Raw genomic sequence first — 24,166 nt, forward strand, 5'->3', positions numbered from 1 at the left:
CCGTCTGGGACTGGGTCCTCCGTCTGGGACTGGGTCCTCCGTCTGGGACTGGGTCCTCCGTCTGGGACTGGGTCCTCCGTCTGGGACTGGGTCCGCCGTCTGGGACTGGGTCTGCCGTCTGGGACTGGGTCCTCCGTCTGGGACTGGGTCTGCCTGGGACTGGGTCCGCCGTCTGGGACTGGGTCTGCCTGGGACTGGGTCCGCCGTCTGGGAATAGGTCTGCCTGGGATGGGTTCTCCGTCTGGGACAGTGTCTGTCTGGGACTGCATCCCGGCTCATTTTGACAATGTCCAATTGGAGGGAGCTGAGGGAGAGTGAGCTGAGGGGGAGGTATTGCGGGGGAAGGGATGGAGGGGGCTGGGGCGGGAGGGATCGATGGAGGGGGATATGGAACAAAGAACAAAGAAAATTACAGCACAGGAACAGGCCCTTCGGCCCTCCCAGCCTGCGCCAATCCAGATCCTTTATCTAAACCTGTTGCCTATTTTCCACGCACATCTCCCTTAAACTTTCCCCCTCTCACCTTGAAATCGTGGCCCCTTGTAATTGACACCCCCAATCTTAAAAAAAAGCTTGTTACTATCCACCCTGTCCGTACCTCTCATAATTTTGTAGACCTCAATCAGGTCCCCCCTCAACCTCCGTCTTTCCAATGAAAACAGCCCTAATCTACTCAACCTTTCTTCATAGCTTGCACCCTCCATACCAGGCAACATCCTGGTGAACCTCCTCTGCATCCACGTCCTTCTGGTAATGTGGCGACCAGAACTGCACGCAGTATTCCAAATGTGGCCTAACCAAAGTCCTATACAACTGTAACATGACCTGCCGACTCTTGTACTCAATACCCCATCTGATGAAGGCAAACATGCTGTATGCCTTCTTGACCACTCTATCGACCTGCGTTGCCACCTTCAGGGCACAATGGACCTGAACTCCCAGATCTCTCTGAACATCAATTTTCCACAGGACTCTTCCATTGACCATCTAGTCTGCTCTTGAATTAGATCTTCCAAAATGCATCACTTCGCATTTGCCTGGATTGAACTCCATCTGCCATTTCTCTGCCCAACTCTCCAATCTATCTATATTTTGCTGTATTCTCTGACAGTCCTTCTCGCTATCTGCAACTCCACCAATCTTAGTATCATCTGCAATCTTGCTCATCAGACTACTTATACCTTCGTCCAGATCATTTATATATATCACAAACAATAGTGGTCCGAGCACGGATCCCTTTCTCCATTTTGAGACACTCCCTTCCACCACTACTATCTGTCTCCTGTAGCCCAACCAGTTCTTTATCCATCTAGCTAGTACACCCTGAACCCCATACGACTTTACTTTTTCCATCAACCTCCCATGGGAAACTTTATCAAATGCTTTACTGAAGTCCATGTATATGACATCTGCAGCCCTTCCCTCATCAATTAACTTTGTCACTTCCTCAAAGAATTCTATTAGGTTTGTAAGACACGACCTTCCCTGCACAAAACCATGCTGCCTATCACTGATAAGTCTATTTTCTTCCAAATGTGAATAGATCCTATCCCTCAGTATCTTCTCCAACAGTTTGCCTACCACTGACATCAAGCTCACAGGTCTATAATTCCCTGAATTATCCCTGCTACCCTTCTTAAACAAAGGGACAAACATTAGCAATTCTCCATTCCTCCGGGACCTCACCCATGCTCATGGATGCTGCAAAGATATCTGTTAAGGCCCTAACTATTTCGTCCCTCGCTTCCCTCAGTAACCTGGGATAGATCCCATCCGGTCCTGGGGACTTGTCCACCTTAATGCCTTTTAGAATACCCAAAACCTCCCCATTCCTTATGCCGACATGACCTAGAGTATTTAAACATACATCCCTCGCCTCAACATCCATCATGTCCCTCTCCTTGGTGAATACCGATGCAAAGTACTCATTAAGAAGCTCACTCATTTCCTCTGACTCCACGCATAAATTCCCTCTTTTGTCTTTGAGTGGGCCAATCCTTTCTCTAGTTACCCTCTTACTCCTTATATACGAATAAAAGGCTTTGGGATTTTCCTTAACCCTGTTAGCCAAAGATATTTCATGACCCATTTTAGCCCTTTTTATTGCGTGTTTGAGATTCGTCCTACTTTCCCGATATTCCTCCAAAGCTTCATCAGTTTTAAGTCACCTCGATCTTATGCATGCTTCCTTTTTCATCTTAACTAGTCTCACAATTCCACCCGTCATCCATGGTTCCCTAATCTTGCCATTTCTATCTCTCATTTTCACAGGGACATGTCTGTCCTGCACTCTAATCAACCTTTCCTAAAAGACTCCCAATTTCAAATGTGGATTTACCCTTAAACAGCTGCTCCCAATCCACATTCCCTAGCTCCTGCCGCATTTTGTTATACTCTGCGTTTCCCCAATTTAGCACTCTTTCTTTAGGACCACTCTCGTCCTTGTCCATGAGTATTCTAAAACTTACGGAATTATGATCGCTATTCCCAAAGTAATCACCGACTGAAACTTCAGCCACCTGGCAGAGATCATTCCCCAATACCAGGTCCAGTATGGCCCCTTCCTGAGTTGGACTATTTACACACTGCTCTAAAAAACTCTCCTGGATGCTCCTTACAAATTCTGCTCCATCTACCCCTCCAACACTACATGAGTCTCATTCAATGTTGGGGAAGTTAAAATCTCCCATCACAACCACCCTATTGCTCCTACATTGTTCTACAATCTGTCTACATATTTTCACCGCTACTTCACGCTCGCTTTTGGGAGGTCTGTAGTAATGTCCCAACAATGTTACTGCACCCCTCCTATTTCTTAGCTCTATCCATATTGCCTCAGTGCTCGAATCCTCCATCGTGCCCTCCTTAATCACAGCTGTGATATCATCTCTGACGAGTAATGCAACTCCTCCACCCCTTCTACCTCCCTGAAGCATCTATACTCTGGGATATTCAGTTGCCAGTCTTGCCCATCCCTCAACCAAGTCTCAGTAATACCAATAACATCATATTCCCAGGTACTAATCCAAGCTGTACGTTCATCTGCCTTACCTGCCACACTTCTCGCATTAAAACAAATGCACCTCAGACCACCTGTCCCTTTGCGATCATCATCTCTTCCCTGTCTACTCTTCCCCTTAGTCACATTGAGTTTATTATCTAGTACCTTACTGGCTTTAGTAACTGCCACTTTACTGACCTCTAACTTCCTAATCTGGAAGGAGGGGGTGGAGCATGAGGGGGATCGAGGGGGGGGGAGGGATTGAGGAGAGAAGGAGGGGGATGGATGGAGGGGGTTGAGGGATGGGGAGGGATGGAGGGGGGTGAGGGTGTTAGGGATAGGGGGTTGATGGGGGAGTGAAGGGGGTGAGGAATGGGGAGGGATGGGTGAGTGGGGTGGAGGGGGGAAGGGATGGGGGATCGATTGGGGGAGGGCTAGGTGTTGAGGTGGTGGAGAGGGGAGAGGAGAGGGGGGTACGGGGGGTGGAGGGGGGAGGGAGGGGGTGAGGGGGAGAGATGGGGGAGGGGAGAGGTGGGTGGGGGTGGGGAGAGGGGGATGGAAGAGGGAGCGATAGGAGAGGGATGGGAGTTGAGGGGGTGGAGGGGGAGGGATTGGGGAGGGAGGGATGGGGTGGAAGGGTGAGGGAGGGCTGGCGGCTGAGGGGGTGAGTGGGGGAGGGGTGAGTGGGGGTGAGAGGGGGAGGGGTGAAGTGGGTGGAGGGCGGAGGGGGAGGGAAGGGGTGGAGGGGTGAGTGGGGGAGGAATGAAGGGGTGGAGGGTGAAGGGGTGGAGAGGGGAGGGAGGGGGGTGGAGGGGGGAGGGAGTGAGGGGGAGGGGGGGTGGAGGGGGGAGGGAGGGGGTTGGAGGGGAAGGGAGGGGTGTGGAGTGGGGAGGGATGGGGAGGGGGTGGAGGGGGAGGGATGGGGGTGGGGGTGGAGGTGGATGGATGGGGAGGGTGGTGGAGGTGGGGAGGGATAGAGGAGGGGGGAGTGGTGTGTAGTGGGGAGGGATGGGGTGGAGGTGGAGGGATGGGGAGGGGGTGGAGGTGGATGGAGGAGGGTGGGGGGAGGGATAGGGGAGGGGGAGGGATGGGGAGGGGTGTGGAGGGGAGGGATGTGGGATGGAGGTGGAGGTGGAGGGATGGGGAGGGGGGTGGAGGGAGGTGGAGGTGGTGGGATTGGGGAGGGGGGTGGAGGGGGAGGGATGGGGGTGGAGGTGGAGGGATGTGGAGTGGGTGGAGGGGGAGGGATGGGGGAGTGGTGTGGAGGGGAGGGATGTGGGATGGAGGTGGAGGGGGAGGGGTGTGGAGGGGGAGGGATGGGGGTGGAGTGGGGAGGGATGGGGGTGGAGGGGGAGGGATTGGGGAGGGGAGTGGATGTGGAGGGGGAATGGGGGGGGTGGAGGGGGAGATGGGGAGGGGGGTGGATGGGGGGATGGGGAGGGGTGGGAGGGATGGGGGGGTGGAGTGGGGGGGATGGGGGATGGGGGAGGGGGGTGGAGGGGAGGGGGGTGGAGGGGGAGGGATGGGGAGGGTGGTGGAGGGGGGGTGGGGGAGGGGGGGATGGGGGGGGGTGGAGGGGGGTGGGGGTGGAGGGGGGATGGGGAGGGGGGTGGAGGGAGGTGGAGGTGGTGGGATTGGGGAGGGGGTGGAGGGGGAGGGATGGGGAGGGGGGTGGAGGTGGTGGGATTGGGGAGGGGGTGGAGGGAGGTGGAGGTGGTGGGATTGGGGAGGGGGGTGGAGGGGGAGGGATGGGGGTGGAGGTGGAGGGATGTGGAGTGGGTGGAGGGGGAGGGATGGGGGAGTGGTGGGGAGGGGAGGGATGTGGGATGGAGGGAGGGGTGGAGGGGAGGGATGGGGGAGGGCTGTGGAGGGGGAGGGATGGGGGGTGGAGTGGGGAGGGATGGGGGTGGAGTGGGGAGGGATGGGGTGGAGGGGGAGGGATTGGGGAGGGGAGTGGATGTGGAGGGGGAATGGGGGGGTGGAGGGGGGAGGGGAGGGGGGATGGGGGGTGGAGGGGGAGATGGGGAGGGGGGTGGATGGGGAGATGGGGAGGGGTGGGAGGGATGGGGGGGTGGAGTGGGGGGATGGGGGAGGGAGGTGGAGGGGGAGGGATGGGGAGGGTGGTGGAGGTGGGTGGGGGTGGGGGGGGATGGGGGGTGGAGGGGGGTGGGGGTGGGGGGTGGAGGGGGGATGGGGAGGGGGGTGGAGGGGGGATGGGGGAGCGGTGGAGGGGGGGATGGGGGGGTGGAGGGGGGATGGGGAGGGGGGTGGAGGGTGAGGGATGGGGAGGGGGGGTAGAGGGGGAGGGATGGGGGAAGTGGACTGTCCCTGACCCTCTCTCACTGCTGTTTGCCACATTGACAGGTGGAGAATCTGGCTCCGCGCTCGCTCCCAATTCGGGTCAAGCTGACATTCCCAACGAGAATCGGTGACAAATCCCTATGGAACGTGACCGTGACCCAGGGAACACCGGTCAGTGTGGGATTGGGGGTGGGGTCACTGCTGTCTGGGGATGGGGGTATGGAGGTGAGTATGGAGTGGGGGGTGGTGACATGGAAGAAAACATAGCGGGTCTGATCAGCAGGTTTGTGGATGATACTAAGATTGCAGGAGTTGTGGATAGTGATGAAGATTGTCAGAGTCGACAACAGGATATAGATAGGCTGCAAAATTGGGCAGAGAAATGGCAGGTGGAATTTAACCCGGACAAATGCGAGGTGATGCATTTCGGTCGATCCAATTCAGCTGGAAGCTAAATACTAAATGGCAGAACCATCAGGACCATAGAGACACAGAGATCTGGGCGTGCAGGTCCACAGATCCTTAAAAGTGGCAGCACAGGTGGAAATGGTGGTAAATAAATCATATGGCATGCTTGGCTTCATCGGACAGGGTATCGAGTATAAAAGCTCAAAAAAGATGTTAGTTATATAGAATGTTGGTTTGGCCACATTTGGAATACTGTGTCCAATTCTGGTCACCAAACTACCAGAAGGACGTGGAGGCTTTGGAGAGAGCACAGAAAAGGTTCAGCAGGATGTTGCCTGGTTCTGGAGGGCATTAGCTATTAGCAAGAATACAAGACCAGGGATGTACTTCTGAAGCTGTATAAGGCTCTGGTCAGACCCCATTTGGAGTATTGTGAGCAGTTTTGGATGAGTTGGCCTTGGAAAGGGTCCAGAGGGAGGTTCACAAAAATGATCCCTGGAATGAAGAACTTGGCGTATGAGGAACGGTTGAGGACTCTGGGTCAGTACTCGTTGGGGTTTAGAAGGATGAGGGGTGATCTTACTGAAACTTGCAGGATACTGCGAGGCCTGGATAGAGTGGACGTGGAGAGGATGTTTCCACTTGTAGGAGAAAGTGGAACCAGAGGACACCATCTCAGACAGAAGGGACGATTCTTTAAAACAGAGATGAGGAGGAATTTCTTCAGCCAGAGGGTGATGAGTCTGTGGAACTCTTTGCCGCAGAAGGCTGTGGAGGCCAAATCACTGAGTGTCTTTAAGACAGAGATAGTTAGGTTCTTGATCAATAAGGGGACCAGGGGTTATGGGGAGAAGGCAGGAGAATGGGGATGAGAAAAATATCAGCCATGGTTGAATAACAGAGCAGACTCGATGGGCCAAGTAGCCTAATTCTGCTTCTTTGTCTTATGAGGAGAGATTGAATAAACTAGGATTGTTCTCCTCACAGAGAGAGAGAGAGAGAGAGCACGCGAGAGAGAGAGCACGCGAGAGCGAGAGAGAGCACGCGAGAGAGAGAGCACGCGAGAGAGAGAGCACGTGAGAGAGACGGCACGCGAGAGAGAGAGCATGCGAAAGAGACGGCACGCGAGAGCGAGAGCACGCGAGAGAGAGAGAGCATGCGAGAGAGAGAGCATGCGAAAGAGACGGCACGCGAGAGCGAGAGCACGCGAGAGAGAGAGCATGCAAGAGAGAGAAAGAGCGCGAGAGAGAGAGCACGCGACAGAGAGAGCACGCGAGAGAGAGAGCACGCGAGAGCGAGAGCACGCGAGGGAGAGAGCACGCGAGAGAGAGAGCACGCGAGAGAGAGCACGCGAGAAAGAGAGAGCGAGAGAGAAAGCGCGAGATGGAGCGTGAGAGTGAGAGAGAGAGAGAGAGAGAGAGCGAGAGAGAGAAAGCGCGAGAGGGATGGCATGCGAGAGAGAGAGCACGCGAGAGAGAGAGAGAGCGTGAGAGAGAGAGAGAGAGCGCGAGAGAGAGCGCGAGAGAGAGCGCAAGAGAGAGATAGCGCGAGGGAGAGAGAGCGCGAGAGAGAGAGAGCGTGAGAGAGAGAACGAGCATGAGAGAGAGAGCACGAGAGAGAGCGCGAGAGAGAGAGCGCGAGAGAGAGAGCGCGAGAGAGCGCAAGAGAGCGAGAGAGAGAGAGAACGAGAGAGAGAGACGAGGCGAGGAGAGAGAGCGCGAGGAGAGAGAGAGCGCGCAGGAGAGAGAGAGAGGCGAGAGAGAGCGAGAGCGCGAGAGAGAGCGAGCGAGAGCGCGAGAGAGAGAGCGGGAGAGCGAGTGAGCGAGAGAGAGTGAGAGAGAGAGAGCGCGAGAGAGAGAGAGAGCGCGAGAGAGAGCGCGAGAGAGAGCGCGAGAGAGTGAGCGAGAGAGAGAGTGAGAGAGAGAGAGAGTGAGAGAGAGAGAGGTGAGAGAGAGAGAGAGCGAGAGAGAGAGAGCGCGAGAGAGAGAGCGCGAGAGAGAGAGAGCGAGAGAGAGAGAGCGCGAGAGAGAGCGCGAGAGCGAGAGAGCGCGAGAGAGCGAGAGAGAGCGCGAAAGATAGAGAGCGCGAGAGCGCGAGCGAGAGAGAGAGAGAGAGAGCGCGAGAGAGAGCGCGAGAGAGAGAGAGCACAAGAGAGAGAGTGCGAGAGAGAGCACGAGAGAGAGCGAGCGCGAGAGAGAGCAAGCGCGAGAGAGAGAGCGAGCGCGAGAGAGAGAGAGCGAGCGCGAAAGAGAGAGCGAGCATGAGAGAGAGAGAGAAAGAGAGCCCGAGGAGAGAGAGAGAGCGCGAGGAGAGAGAGAGAGTGCCTGAGGTTACAGAGACAGATAGTGTTGTCGGGCCTGTAGGAGGTTACAGAGATAGATAGTGTTGTTCTGGCTGGAGGAGGTTACATAGATAGGGAGGGTTGTCGGGGCTGGACGAGGTTACAGAGATAGGGAGAGTTGTCGGGGCTGGACGAGGTTACAGAGATAGGGAGAGTTGTCGGGGCTGGAGGAGGTGACTGAGATAGAGAAGGTTGTCGGGGCTGGAGGAGGTGAGAGAGATAGGGAGGGTTGTAGGAGCTAGAGGAGGTTACAGAGAAAGGGAGGGTTGTAGGGGATGGAGGAGGTTACAGAGATAGGGAGAGTTGTCGGGGCTGGAGGAGGTGAGAGAGATAGGGAGGGCTGCAGGAGCTAGAGGAGGTTACAGAGATAGGGAGGGTTGTAGGGGATGGAGGAGATTACAGAGATAGGGAGATTTGTCGGGGCTGGAGGAGGTTACTGAGAAAGGGAGGGTTTTCGGGCCTGGAGGTGGTTACACAGATAGAACATAGAACGATACAGCGCAGTACAGGCCCTTCGGCCCTCGATGTTGCACCGACATGGAAAAAAAAAAACTAAAGGCCATCTAACCTACACTATGCCCTTATCATCCATATGCTTATCCAATAAATTTTTAAATGCCCTCAATGTTGGTGAGTTCACTACTGTTGCAGGTAGGGCATTCCACGGCCTCACCACTCTTTGCGTAAAAAACCCACCTCTGACCTCTGTCCTATATCTGTTACCCCTCAATTTAAGGCTATGTCCCCTCGTGCTAGCCACCTCCATCCGCGGGAGAAGGCTCTCGCTGTCCACCCTATCTAACCCTCTGATCATTTTGTATGCCTCTATTAAGTCACCTCTTAACCTTCTTCTCTCTAACGAAAACAACCTCAAGTCCATCAGCCTTTCCTCATAAGATTTTCCCTCCATACCAGGCAACATCCTGGTAAATCTCCTCTGCACCCGTTCCAAAGCTTCCACGTCCTTCCTATAATGAGGCGACCAGAACTGTACGCAATACTCCAAATGCGGCCGTACCAGAGTTTGGTACAGCTGCATCATGACCTCATGGCTCCGGAACTCAATCCCTCTACCAATAAAGGCCAACACACCATAGGCCTTCTTCACAACCCTATCAACCTGGGTGGCAACTTTCAGGGATCTATGTACATGGACACCGAGATCCCTCTGCTCATCCACACTACCAAGAGGAGGTGAGAGAGATAGGGAGGGTTGTAGGAGCTAGAGGAGGTTACAGAGATAGGGAGAGTTGTCGGGACTGGAGGAGGTGACAGAGATAGGGAGGGTTGTAGGGGCTGGAGGAGGTTGCAGAGATAGGGAGAGTTGTCGGGGCTGGAGGAGGTTACAGAGATAGGGAGAATTGTCGGGGCTGGAGGAGGGTACAGAGGGAGGGAGGGTTATCGGGGCTGGAGGAGGTGAGAGAGATAGGGAGTGTTGTCGGGGCTGGAGGATGTTACTGAGAAAGGGAGGGTTGTCGGGGCTGGAGGAGGTGAGAGAGATAGGGAGGGTTGTAGGAGCTAGAGGAGGTTACAGAGATAGGGAGAGTTGTCGGGGCTGGAGGAGGTGAGAGAGATAGGGAGGGTTGTAGGAGCTAGAGGAGGTTACAGAGATAGGGAGAGTTGTCGGGACTGGAGGAGGTGACAGAGATAGGGAGGGTTGTAGGGGCTGGAGGAGGTTGCAGAGATAGGGAGAGTTGTCGGGGCTGGAGGAGGTTACAGAGATAGGGAGAATTGTCGGGGCTGGAGGAGGGTACAGAGGGAGGGAGGGTTATCGGGGCTGGAGGAGGTGAGAGAGATAGGGAGGGGTGTAGGAGCTAGAGGAGGTTACAGAGATAGGGAGAGTTGTTGGGGATGGAGGAGGTTACAGAGAGGGAGTGTTGTCGGGGCTGGAGGAGGTTACACAGATAGGGAGGGTTGTCGGGGCTGGAGGAGGTTACAGAGATAGGGAGGGTTGTAGGGGCTGGAGGAGGTTACAGAGATAGGGAGGGTTGTAGGGGGCTGGAGGAGGTTACACAGATAGGGAGGGTTGTCGGGGCTGGAGGAGGTTACAGAGATAGGGAGGGTTGTAGGGGCTGGAGGAGGTTACAGAGATAGGGAGGGTTGTAGGAGCTAGAGGAGGTTACAAAGATATGGAGGGTTGTCGGGGCTGGAGGATGTTACTGAGAAAGGGAGAGTTGTCGGGACTGGAGGAGGTTACAGAGATAGGGAGAGTTGTAGGGGCTGGAGGAGGTGAGAGAGATAGGGAGGGTTGTAGGAGCCAAAGGAGGTTACACAGATAGGGAGCGTTGTCGGGGCTGGAGGAGGTTACAGAGATAGGGAGTTTTGTCGGGTCTGGAGGAGGTTACAATGATGTGGAGGGTTGTCCGGGCTGGAGGAGGTTACAGAGATATGGAGGGTTGTCGGGGCTGGAGGAGGTTACAGAAATATGGAGGGTTGGCGGGGCTGGAGGAGGTTACAGAGATAGGGAGGTTTGTCGGGTCTGGAGGAGGTTACAGAGATATGGAGGGTTGTCGGGGCTGGAGGAGGTTACAGAGATATGGAGGGTTGGCGGGGCTGGAGGAGGTTACAGAGATATGGAGGGTTGTCGGGGCTGGAGGAGGTTACAGAGATAGGGAGTATTGTCGGGGCTGGAGGAGGTTACAGAGATATGGAGGGTTGTCGGGGCTGGAGGAGGTTACAGAGATAGGGAGGGAGGGTAATGACGCTAGAAGGATGGCAGAGACGGAGTTGGGATTTTGAATTTGGAGGGGTTTGTAGATGGTAATTTTTTTATGTGCCGGACACAAAGGATGAAGATGTTAGTTCACATACTAGCTGCTCACATTGTCTGACATTGGGACGTTACTGGCAGAGGTTTCCTGTTATCATGACTGTAATTTACCAGGGGGCACTGACGATGCTGATGTGTGGTCTTCTCTCCTTTATGCCCACTTTCACCAGGGTAACCGTTCAATCTGCCAGCCTCTTGCCCAGCGATTGGCAGCAGTGCAGTCTGAAACAGTGAGGGAGGCACAGGACTACGTCAGATTGGTAAGAACCGCTCGCTAACCCTGACGATGGTGTTGGACATTGGAGAAAGATGAAGGGTGTGATTCTGTCCCCATTCCCAGGATGGGTAATTTCCCATCTGGCTGCAGTCAATGGGAGATTTGACGCATCATCTTCATCCTCATGGAGCATAATTCACACTGGAGAATCCCGGCTAAATCCCACAGACCTGGAAGAGACCATTCACCCAGCCAGAATCGTCTGATCCCTGCTCGAGCTATCCAGCTGATCCCAATTTCCCTCTCTTTCCCGCTCTCAGTCATTTTCCAGCATTTTTACAATTCCCCTTTGGAAAGTTTCTGTTCAATCTGCTTCTGCTGTCATATTAGGCAGCACGTTCCAGATCACATCTCGCTGCACAAAAAATATTCTCCCCACCCCATCCTCTCCGTGTCTGTCTGGTTACCCACCATCCCCCACCTGTGTCCATCTGGTTAACCACAACCATCCCCCCCCCCCCCCTCACTGTGTCCGTCTGATTATACCCCCCCACCGCCCCATGTCCGTCTCGTTACAAGAACAGAGAGACATACAGACACAGGAACAGGCCATTCGGCCCTCCAAGCCTGTGCCGACCATGCTGCCTGTCTGAACTAAAATATCCTACACTTTCGGGGTCCGTATCCCTCTATTCCCATCCTATTCATGTATTTGTCAAGATGCCCCTTAAATGTCACTATTGTCCCTGCTTCCACCACCCCCTCCGGCAGTGGGTTCCAGGCACCCACTACCCTCTGTATAAAAGAACTTGCCTCGTACATCTCCTCTAAACCTTGCCCCTCGCACCTTAAACCGATGCTCCCTAGTAATTTACACCTCTACCCTGGGAAAAGCCTCTGACTATCCACTCTGTCTATGCCCCTCATAATTTTTTAAACCTCTATCAGGTCGCTCCTCAACCTCCGTCGTTCCATTGAGAGCAAACAGAGTTTATTTAACGGCTCCTCATAGCTAATGCCCTCTATACCAGGCAACATCCTGGTAAATCTCTTCTGCACCCTCTCTAAAGCCTCCACATCCTTCTGGTAGTGTGGCGACCAGAATTGAACACTATACTCCAAGTGTGGCCTAATTAAGATTCTATACAGCTGCAACATGACTTGCCAATTCTTATACTCAATGCCCCGGCCAATGATGGCAAGCATGCCGTATGCCTTCTTGACTACCTTCTCCACCTGTTTTGCCCCTTTCAGTGACCTGTGGACCTAGGTCTCTCTGACTGTCAATACTCTTGAGGGTTCTTCAATTCACTGTATATTCCCTATCTGCATTAGACCTTCCAAAATGCATTACCTCAGATTTGTCCGGATTAAACTCCATCTGCCATCTCTCCGCCCAAGTCTCCAAAAGATCTGAATCCTGCTGTATCCTCTGACAGTCCTCATCGCGATCCTCAATTCCACCAACCTTTGTGTCGTCCGCAAACTTACTAATCAGACCAGTTACATTTTCCTCCAAATCATTTATATATACTACAATGATCCCTGTGGAACACCACTAGTCACAGCCCTCCAGTCAGAAAAGCACCCTTCCATTGCTACTCTCTGCCTTCTATGACCTAGCCAGTTCTGTATCCACCTTGCCAGCTCACCCCTGATCCCTTGTGACTTCACCTTTTGTACCAGTCTGTCATGACTATGATTTAGTGGCCATTACTGAAATATGGTTAAAGGATGGTCATGATTGGGAGTTAGATATCCGAGGGTATCAAACTATTCGGAAGGACAGAGTGGATGATAAGGGAGGTGGTGCAGCTCTGTTATTTAAGGATGACATCCGGGCAATAGTAAGGGATGACATTGGTGCTATGGTTGAATCCATTTGGGTGGAAATCAGGAATAGTAAGGCGAAAAAGTCACTGATAGGAGTAGTCTACCGGCCACCAAATAGTAACGTTATGGTGGGGCAGGCAATAAACAAAGAAATAACTGATGCATGTAGAAATGGTACAGCAGTTATCATGGGGGATTTTAATCTACATGTCGATTGGTTTAACCAGGTCGGTCAAGGCAACCTTGAGGAGGAGTTTATAGAATGTATCCGCGATGGTTTCCTAGAACAGTATGTAATGGAACCTGCAAGGGAACAAGCGGTCCTAGATCTTGTCCTGTGTAATGAGACAGGATTGATTCATGATTTCATAGTTAGGGATCCTCTCGGAAGGAGCGATCACAATATGGTGAAATTTAAAATACAGATGGAGGGTGAGAAAGTAAAATCAAATACTAGTGTTTTGTTTTTAAACAAAGGAGATTACAATGGGATGAGAGAAGAACTAAATAAGGGAGACTTGGGAGCTAAGACTTTATGGTGGAACAGTTGAGGAACAGTGGAGAACCTTCCAAGCGATTTTTCACAGTGCTCAGCAAAGGTTTATACCAACAAAAAGGAAGGACGGTAGAAAGAGGAAAAATCGACCATGGATATCTAAGGAAATATGGGAGAGTATCAATTGAATGAAAAAGCATATAAAGTGGCAAAGATTGGTGGGAGACCAGAGGACTGGGAAATCTTTAGGGGGCAACAGAAAGCTACTAAAAAAGCTATAAAGAAGAGTAAGATAGAGTATGAGAGTAAACTTGCTCAGAATAAAAAAGCAGACAGTAAAAGCTTTTACAAATATATAAAACAAAAAAGAGTGGCTAAGGTAAATATTGGTCCTTTAGAGGATGAGAAGGGAGTTTTAATAATGGGAGAGAGGAAATTACTGAGGAACTGAACAGGGTTTTTGGGTCGGTCTTCACAGTGGAAGACACAAATAACATGCCAGTGACTGATAGAAATGAGGCTATGACAGGTGAGGACCTTGAGAGGATTGTTATCACTAAGGAGGTAGTAATGGGCAAGCTAATGGGGCTAAAGGTAGACAAGTCTCCTGGCCCTGATGGAATGCATCCCAGAGTGCTAAAAGAGATGGCTAGGGAAATTGCAGATGCAGTAATGATGATTTACCAAAATTCACTGGACTCTGGGGTGGTCCCGGTGGATTGGAAATTAGCAAACGTGACACCACTGTTTAAAAAAGGAGGTAGGCAGAGAGCAGGAAATTATAGGCCAGTGACCTTAACTTCGGTAGTAGGGAAGATGCTGAAATCTATCATCAAGGAAGAAATGTCTGTGTGGAGTCTGCACGTCCTCCCCGTGTGTGCGTGGGTTTCCTCCGGGTGCTCCGGTTTCCTCCCACAGTCCAAAGATGTGCAGGTTAGGTGGATTGGACATGCTAAATTGCCCGTAGTGTAAGGTTAATGGGGAGATTGTTGGGTTATGGGTATACGGGTTACGTGGGTTTAAGTAGGGTGATCATTGCTCGGCACAACATCGAGGGCCGAAGGGCCTGTTCTGTGCTGTACTGTTCTATTCTAAAACAGCGAGACATCTGGATAGAAATTGTCCCATTGGGCAGACGCAGCATGGGTTCAAAAAGGGCAGGTTGTGCCTAACTAATTTAGTGGAATTTTTTGAGGACATTACCAGTGCAGTAGATAACGGGGAGCCGATGGATGTGGTATATCTGGATTTCCAGAAATCCTTTGACAAGGCTCCACACAAAAGGTTGCTGCATAAGATAAAGATGCATGGCATTAAGGGTAAAGTAGTAGCATGGATAGAGGATTGGTTAATTAATAGAACGCAAAGAGTGAGGATTAATGGGTTTTTCTCTGGTTGGCAATCAGGAGCTAGTGGTGTCCCTCAGGGATCCGTGTTGGGCCCACAATTGTTCACAATTTACATAGATGATTTGGAGTTGGGGACCAAGGGCAATGTGTCCAAGTTTGCAGATGACACTAAGATGAGTGGTAAAGCGAAAAGTGCAGAGGATACTGGAAGTCTGCAGAGGGATTTGGATAGGTTAAGTGAATGGGCTCGGGTCTGGCAGATGGAATACAATGTTGACAAATGTGAGGTTATCCATTTTGGTAGGAATAACAGCAAACGGGATTATTATTTAAACGATAAAATATTAAAGCATGCCGCTGTGCAGAGAGATCTGGGTGTGCTAGTGCATGAGTCACAAAGTTGGTTTACTGGTGCAACAGGTGATTAAGAAGGGAAATGGAATTTTGTCCTTCATTACTAGAGGGATGGAGTTTAAGACTAGGGAGATTATGTTGCAATTGTATAAGGTGTTAGTGCGGCCACACCTGGAGTATTGTGTTCAGTTTTGGTCTCCTTACTTGAGAAAGGACGTACTGGCGCTGGAGGGTGTGCAGAGGAGATTCACTAGGTTAATCCCAGAGCTGAAGGGGTTGGATTATGAGGAGAGGTTGAGTAGACTGGGACTGTACTCATTGGAATTTAGAAGGATGAGGGAGGATCTTATAGAAACATTTAAAATTATGAAGGGAATAGATAGGATAGATGCGGGCAGGTTGTTTCCACTGGCGGGTGAAAGCAGAACTAGGGGACATAGCCTCAAAATAAGGGGAAGTAGATTTAGGACTGAGTTTAGGAGGAACTTCTTCACCCAAAGGGTTGTGAATCTATGGAATTCCATGCCCAGTGAAGCAGTTGAGGCTCCTTCATTAAATGTTTTTCAGGTAAAGATAGATAGTTTTTTGAAGAAAAAAGGGATTTGGGGTTATGGTGTTCGGGCTGGAAAGTGGAGCCGAGTCCACAAAAGATCAACCATGATCTCATTGAATGACGGAACAGGCTCGAGGGGCCAGATGGCCTACTCCTCCTCCTAGTTCGTATGTTCTTATGAGGGACCTTGTCAAAGGCCTTACTGAAGTCCATATAGACAACATCCACTGCCCTACCTGCATCAATCTTCTTTGTTACCTCTTCAAAAAACTCTATCAAGTTAGTGAGACACAACCTCCCCTTCACAAAACCATGCTGCCTCTCGCTAATATGTCCATTTGCTTCCAAATTGGAGTAGATCCTATCTCGAAGAATTCTCTCCAGTAATTTCCCTACCACTGACATAAGGCTCACTGGCCTGTAGTTCCCTGGATTATCCTTGCTACCCTTCTTAAACAAAGGAACAACATTGGCTATTCTCCAGTCCTCCGGGACATCACCAAAGGTTTCTGTCAAGGCCTCAGTAATTTCCTCTCTCGCCTCCTTCAGTATCCTGGGGTAGATCCCATCGACCTTAATATTTTTCAAGACGCCCAACACCTCGCCTTTGTGGATCTCAATGACCCAGGCTATCGACACACTCAAGACTCAACATCCACCAATTCCTTCTCCTTGGTGAATACTGATGCAAAGTATTCATTTAGTACCTCGCCCATTTCCTCTGGCTCCACACATAGATTTCCTTCAGTGGGCCAATCCTTTCCCTGGCTATACTCTTGCTTTTTATGTATGTGTAAAAAGCCTTGTGATTTTCCGTAACCCTATTTGCCAATGACTTTACGTGACCCCTTCTAGCCCTCCTGACTCCTTGCTTAAGTTCCTTGCTTAAGGGGCAGCAGGGTAGCATGGTGGTTAGCATAAATGCTTCACAGCTCCAGGGTCCCAGGTTCGATTCCCGGCTGGGTCACTGTGTGGAGTCTGCACGTCCTCCCCCTGTGTGCGTGGGTTTCCTCCGGGTGCTCCGGTTTCCTCCCACAGTCCAAAGATGTGCGGGTTAGGTGGATTGGCCATGCTAAATTGCCCGTAGTTTCCTAATAAAAGTAAGGTTAAGGGGGGGGGGGGTTGTTGGGTTACGGGTATAGGGTGGATACGTGGGTTTGAGTAGGGTGATCATGGCTCGGCGCAACATTGAGGGCCGAAGGGCCTGTTCTGTGCTGTACTGTTCTATGTTCTATGTTCTATGTTCCTTCCTACTTTCCTTATATTCCACGCAGGCTTCATCTGTTCCCAGCCTCCTAACCCTGACAAATGCCTCCTTTTAATTCTTGACGAGGCCACAATATCTCTTGTTATCCAAGGTTCCTGAAATTCACCATACTTATCCTTTTTCTTCACAGGAACATGCCGGTCCTGAATTCCCTTCAACTGACATTTGAAAGCCTCCCACATGTCAGATGTTGATTTGCCCTCAAACATCCGCCCCCAATCTAGGTTCTTCAGTTCCAGCCTAATATTGTTATAATTAGCCGTCCCCCAATTTAGCACATTCACCCTAGGACCACTCTTATCCTTATCCACCAGCACTTTAAAACTTACTGAATTGTGGTCATTGTTCCCGAAATGCTCCCCTACTGAAACTTCTACAACCTGGCCGGTCTCATTCCCCAATACCAGGTCCAGTACAGCCCCTTCCCTGGTTGGAGTATCTACATATTGTTTTAAAAAGCCCTCCTGGATTCTCCTTGCAAACTCTGCCCCGTCCAGGCCCCTGGCACTAAGTGAGTCCCAGCCAATATTGGGCAAGTTGAAGTCTCCCACCACAACAACCCTGTTGCTTTTACGCGTTTCCAAAATCTGTCTACCTATCTGCTCCTCTATCTCCGCTGGCTGTTGGGTGGCCTGTAGTAAACCCCCAATGTTGTGACTGCACCCTTCTTATTCCTGATCTCTACCCATATAGCCTCGCTGCCCTCTGAAGTGTCCTCCCATAGAACAGCGGTGATATTCTCCCGAACCAGTAGCGCAACTCCGCCACCCCTTTTACATCCCCCTCTATCCCGCTTGAAACATCTAAATCCTGGAATGTTTAGCTGCCAATCCTGTCCTTCCCTCAACCAGGTCTCTGTAATGGCAACAACGTCATAGTTCCAAGTACTAATGCAAGCTCTAAATTCATCTGCCTTACCTGTAATACTTCTTGCATTAAAACATATTCACTTCAGGCCACCAGACCCGCTGCTTTCAGAGCACAGAACACAGAACAGTACAGCGCAGAACAGGCCCTTCGGCCCTCGATGTTGTGCCGAGCAATGATCACCCTACTCAAACCCACGTATCCACCCTATACCCGTAACCCAACAACCCATTAACCTTACTTTTTTAGGACACTACGGGCAATTTAGCATTGCCAATCCACCTAACCCGCACATCATTGGACAGTGGGAGGAAACCGGAGCACCCAGAGGAAACCCACGCACACACGGGGAGGACGTGCAGACTCCGCACAGACAGTGACCCAGCCGGGAATCGAACCTGGGACCCTGGAGCTGTGAAGCATTTATGCTAACCACTATGCTACCGTGCTGCCCTAATACAATAATCGCTTATTGTCACAAGTAGGCTTCAATGATGTGACGTAAAAAGCCCGGAGTCGCCACATTCCACTGCCTTTTTCAGGAGGCTGATATGGGAATTGAACCCGCGCTGCTGCCGTGTTCTGCATTTCAAGCCAACTGTTTAGCCCACTGTGCAAAATCAGCCCCCTGCAACATCTCTCTGTCTGCTCTGCCTCAGAGCCATACTGGCCCTCTTCTCTCATTCTCCATCAATACCCACCATTCCCACCCCGTCTCTGTGTCCGTCTGGTTACCCACCATCACCTCCCCTCTGCACATTCTCCCTGTGACTGCATGGGTTTCCTCCGGGTGCTCCAGTTTCCTCCCACAAAAGATGTGCTGTTAGGTGAGTTGGACATTCTGACATCTCCCTCTGTGTACCCGAACAGGTGCCGGAATGGGGCAACTAGGGGCTTTTCACAGTAACTTCATTGCAGTGTTACAGTCAGCCTACTTGTGACAACAAAGGTTACTTTACTTTACAATCTCCCATAGAATCATTTAATCCTTGCAATGCCGAAGGCGGTCTTTTGGCCCTTCAAGTCTGCAACAACCCTCCAAAAAAGCACCCCACATAGGCCCACTCCCTGACTCCCTGAAACCCCACAACCCCACATCATTGGACACTAAGGGAAATTTAGCAAAGCCAATTCACCTAATTTACACATCTTTGGACTGTTTGAGGAAATCGGAGCACTCAGAGGAAACCGGCGCAAACACGGGGAGAACATGCAGACTCCACACAGACACCCAAGCCGGGAATTGAACCTGGGACCCTGTCACTGAGAGACAGCAGTGTTAACTCAGATCCCTGGCACTGTGAGGCAGCAGTGTTAACCCGGGTCCCTGGCACTGTGAGGCAGCAGTGTTAACCCGGGTCCCTGGCACTGTGAGACAGCAGTGTTAACCCGGGTCCCTGGCACTGTGAGACAGCAGTGCTTAACCCGGGTCCCTGGCACTGTGAGACAGCAGTGTTAACCCGGGTCCCTGGCACTGTGAGACAGCAGTGTTAACCTGGGTCCCTGGCACTGTGAGACAGCAGTGTTAACCCGGGTCCCTGGCACTGTGAGACAGCAGTGTTAACCCGGGTCCCTGGCACTGTGAGAGCAGCAGTGTTAACCCGGGTCCCTGGCACTGTGAGGCAGCAGTGTTAACCCGGGTCCCTGGCACTGTGAGGCAGCAGTGTTAACCCGGGTCCCTGGCACTGTGAGGCAGCAGTGTTAACCCGGGTCCCTGGCACTGTGAGGCAGCAGTGTTAACCCGGGTCCCTGGCACTGTGAGGCAGCAGTGTTAACCCGGGTCCCTGGCACTGTGAGGCAGCAGTGTTAACCCGGGTCCCTGGCACTGTGAGGCAGCAGTGTTAACCCGGGTCCCTGGCACTGTGAGACAGCAGTGTTAACCCGGGTCCCTGGCACTGTGAGACAGCAGTGTTAACCCGGGTCCCTGGCACTGTGAGGCAGCAGTGTTAACCCGGGTCCCTGGCACTGTGAGGCAGCAGTGTTAACCCGGGTCCCTGGCACTGTGAGACAGCAGTGTTAACTCCGGGTCCCTGGCACTGTGAGACAGCAGTGTTAACCCGGGTCCCTGGCACTGTGAGACAGCAGTGTTAACCCGGGTCCCTGGCACTGTGAGGCAGCAGTGTTAACCCGGGTCCCTGGCACTGTGAGACAGCAGTGTTAACCCGGGTCCCTGGCACTGTGAGGCAGCAGTGTTAACCCGGGTCCCTGGCACTGTGAGACAGCAGTGTTAACCCGGGTCCCTGGCACTGTGAGGCAGCAGTGTTAACCCGGGTCCCTGGCACTGTGAGACAGCAGTGTTAACCCGGGTCCCTGGCACTGTGAGAGCAGCAGTGTTAACCCGGGTCCCTGGCACTGTGAGGCAGCAGTGTTAACCCGGGTCCCTGGCACTGTGAGACAGCAGTGTTAACCGGGTCCCTGGCACTGTGAGGCAGCAGTGTTAACCGGGTCCCTGGCACTGTGAGGCAGCAGTGTTAACCCGGGTCCCTGGCACTGTGAGGACAGCAGTGTTAACCCGGGTCCCTGGCACTGTGAGACAGCAGTGTTAACCCGGGTCCCTGGCACTGTGAGACAGCAGTGTTAACCCGGGTCCCTGGCACTGTGAGGCAGCAGTGTTAACCCGGGTCCCTGGCACTGTGAGGCAGCAGTGTTAACCCGGGTCCCTGGCACTGTGAGACAGCAGTGTTAACCCGGGTCCCTGGCACTGTGAGACAGCAGTGTTAACCCGGGTCCCTGGCACTGTGAGGCAGCAGTGTTAACCCGGGTCCCTGGCACTGTGAGGTAGCAGTGTTAACCCGGGTCCCTGGCACTGTGAGACAGCAGTGTTAACCTGGGTCCCTGGCACTGTGAGACAGCAGTGTTAACCCGGGTCCCTGGCACTGTGAGACAGCAGTGTTAACCCGGGTCCCTGGCACTGTGAGACAGCAGTGTTAACCCGGGTCCCTGGCACTGTGAGACAGCAGTGTTAACTCGGGTCCCTGGCACTGTGAGGCAGCAGTGTTAACCCGGGTCCCTGGCACTGTGAGGCAGCAGTGTTAACCCGGGTCCCTGGCACTGTGAGGCAGCAGTGTTAACCCGGTCCCTGGCACTGTGAGGCAGCAGTGTTAACCCGGTCCCTGGCACTGTGAGGCAGCAGTGTTAACCCGGGTCCCTGGCACTGTGAGACAGCAGTGTTAACCCGGGTCCCTGGCACTGTGAGGCAGCAGTGTTAACCCGGGTCCCTGGCACTGTGAGACAGCAGTGTTAACCCGGGTCCCTGGCACTGTGAGGCAGCAGTGTTAACCCGGGTCCCTGGCACTGTGAGACAGCAGTGTTAACCCGGGTCCCTGGCACTGTGAGGCAGCAGTGTTAACCCGGGTCCCTGGCACTGTGAGCAGCAGTGTTAACCCGGGTCCCTGGCACTGTGAGGCAGCAGTGTTAACCCGGGTCCCTGGCACTGTGAGGCAGCAGTGTTAACCCGGGTCCCTGGCACTGTGAGACAGCAGTGTTAACCCGGGTCCCTGGCACTGTGAGGCAGCAGTGTTAACCCGGGTCCCTGGCACTGTGAGACAGCAGTGTTAACCCGGGTCCCTGGCACTGTGAGACAGCAGTGTTAACCCGGGTCCCTGGCACTGTGAGGACAGCAGTGTTAACCCGGGTCCCTGGCACTGTGAGACAGCAGTGTTAACCCGGGTCCCTGGCACTGTGAGACAGCAGTGCTAACCCGGGTCCCTGGCACTGTGAGGCAGCAGTGTTAACCCGGGTCCCTGGCACTGTGAGGCAGCAGTGTTAACCCGGGTCCCTGGCACTGTGAGACAGCAGTGTTAACCCGGGTCCCTGGCACTGTGAGGCAGCAGTGTTAACCCGGGTCCCTGGCACTGTGAGACAGCAGTGTTAACCCGGGTCCCTGGCACTGTGAGACAGCAGTGTTAACCCGGGTCCCTGGCACTGTGAGACAGCAGTGTTAACCCGGGTCCCTGGCACTGTGAGACAGCAGTGTTAACCCGGGTCCCTGGCACTGTGAGGCAGCAGTGTTAACCCGGGTCCCTGGCACTGTGAGACAGCAGTGTTAACCCGGGTCCCTGGCACTGTGAGACAGCAGTGTTAACCCGGGTCCCTGGCACTGTGAGACAGCAGTGTTAACCCGGGTCCCTGGCACTGTGAGGCAGCAGTGTTAACCCGGGTCCCTGGCACTGTGAGACAGCAGTGTTAACCCGGGTCCCTGGCACTGTGAGACAGCAGTGTTAACCCGGGTCCCTGGCACTGTGAGACAGCAGTGTTAACCCGGGTCCCTGGCACTGTGAGGCAGCAGTGTTAACCCGGGTCCCTGGCACTGTGAGACAACAGTGTTAACCCGGGTCCCTGGCACTGTGAGGCAGCAGTGTTAACACGGGTCCCTGGCACTGTGAGGTAGCAGTGTTAACCCGGTCCCTGGCACTGTGATGCAGCAGTGTTAACCCAGGTCCCTGGCACTGTGATGCAGCAGTGTTAACCCGGGGTCCCTGGCACTGTGAGACAGCAGTGTTAACCCGGGTCCCTGGCACTGTGAGGCAGCAGTGTTAACCCGGGTCCCTGGCACTGTGAGGCAGCAGTGTTAACCCGGGTCCCTGGCACTGTGAGACAGCAGTGCTAACCCGGGTCCCTGGCACTGTGAGGCAGCAGTGTTAACCCGGGTCCCTGGCACTGTGAGGCAGCAGTGTTAACCCGGGTCCCTGGCACTGTGAGGCAGCAGTGTTAACCCGGGTCCCTGGCACTGTGAGGCAGCAGTGTTAACCCGGGTCCCTGGCACTGTGAGGCAGCAGTGTTAACCCGGGTCCCTGGCACTGTGAGACAGCAGTGTTAACCCGGGTCCCTGGCACTGTGAGGCAGCAGTGTTAACCCGGGTCCCTGGCACTGTGAGGCAGCAGTGTTAACCCGGGTCCCTGGCACTGTGAGGCAGCAGTGTTAACCCGGGTCCCTGGCACTGTGAGGCAGCAGTGTTAACCCGGGTCTCTGGCACTGTGAGGACAGCAGTGTTAACCCGGGTCCCTGGCACTGTGAGGCAGCAGTGTTAACCCGGGTCCCTGGCACTGTGAGGCAGCAGTGTTAACCCGGGTCCCTGGCACTGTGAGACAGCAGTGTTAACCCGGGTCCCTGGCACTGTGAGGCAGCAGTGTTAACCCGGGTCCCTGGCACTGTGAGGACAGCAGTGTTAACCCGGGTCCCTGGCACTGTGAGGCAGCAGTGTTAACCCGGGTCCCTGGCACTGTGAGGACAGCAGTGTTAACCCGGGTCCCTGGCACTGTGAGACAGCAGTGTTAACCCGGGTCCCTGGCACTGTGAGACAGCAGTGTTAACCCGGGTCCCTGGCACTGTGAGACAGCAGTGTTAACCCGGGTCCCTGGCACTGTGAGACAGCAGTGTTAACCCGGGTCCCTGGCACTGTGAGGCAGCAGTGTTAACCCGGGTCCCTGGCACTGTGAGACAGCAGTGTTAACCCGGGTCCCTGGCACTGAGACAGCAGTGTTAACCCGGGTCCCTGGCACTGTGAGACAGCAGTGTTAACCCGGGTCCCTGGCACTGTGAGGCAGCAGTGTTAACCCGGGTCCCTGGCACTGTGAGACAGCAGTGTTAACCCGGGTCCCTGGCACTGTGAGACAGCAGTGTTAACCCTGGTACCCTGGCACTGTGAGACAGCAGTGTTAACCCGGGTCCCTGGCACTGTGAGGCAGCAGTGTTAACCTGGAACCCTGGCACTGTGAGACAGCAGTGTTAACCTGGAACCCTGGCACTGTGAGACAGCAGTGTTAACCCGGGTCCCTGGCACTGTGAGACAGCAGTGTTAACCCGGGTCCCTGGCACTGTGAGACAGCAGTGTTAACCCGGGTCCCTGGCACTGTGAGACAGCAGTGTTAACCCGGGTCCCTGGCACTGTGAGACAGCAGTGTTAACCCGGGTCCCTGGCACTGTGAGGCAGCAGTGTTAACCCGGGTCCCTGGCACTGTGAGGCAGCAGTGTTAACCCGGGTCCCTGGCACTGTGAGACAGCAGTGTTAACCCGGGTCCCTGGCACTGTGAGACAGCAGTGTTAACCCGGGTCCCTGGCACTGTGAGGCAGCAGTGTTAACCCGGGTCCCTGGCACTGTGAGACAGCAGTGTAACCCGGGTCCCTGGCACTGTGAGGCAGCAGTGTTAACCCGGGTCCCTGGCACTGTGAGACAGCAGTGTTAACCCGGGTCCCTGGCACTGTGAGGCAGCAGTGTTACCCGGGTCCCTGGCACTGTGAGACAGCAGTGTTAACCGGGTCCCTGGCACTGTGAGGCAGCAGTGTTAACCGGGTCCCTGGCACTGTTAGGTAGCAGTGAACGGGTCCCTGGCACTGTGAGACAGCAGTGTTAACCTGGGTCCCTGGCACTGTGGACAGCAGTGTTAACCCGGGGCATTGACAATGTGAC

At 53.6% G+C, this 24,166-nt stretch overlaps 1 protein-coding gene across 5 annotated transcripts in view; it reads left to right on the forward strand.

The window, feature by feature from the left end:
* The window catches only part of LOC119957965 (integrin alpha-D-like), a 148,506-nt gene that overhangs the window by 103,187 nt on the left and 21,153 nt on the right, over positions 1-24,166 (forward strand). For 2 of the 5 annotated variants that reach the window (XM_038786201.1, XM_038786203.1), the window contains exons 10-11: positions 5,366-5,473; positions 10,992-11,081. The exons of 1 other annotated variant lie outside the window; for it this stretch is intronic. In XM_038786201.1, coding sequence (XP_038642129.1) covers positions 5,366-5,473; positions 10,992-11,081 — 198 coding nt within the window. The remainder of the gene's footprint in view (positions 1-5,365; positions 5,474-10,991; positions 11,082-24,166) is intronic. 2 more of the 5 variants (XM_038786204.1, XM_038786205.1) reach the window with 2 other exon arrangements.

The sequence above is a fragment of the Scyliorhinus canicula genome, chromosome 27, assembly GCF_902713615.1.
Source record: "Scyliorhinus canicula chromosome 27, sScyCan1.1, whole genome shotgun sequence".
Classification (NCBI taxonomy): domain Eukaryota; kingdom Metazoa; phylum Chordata; class Chondrichthyes; order Carcharhiniformes; family Scyliorhinidae; genus Scyliorhinus; species Scyliorhinus canicula.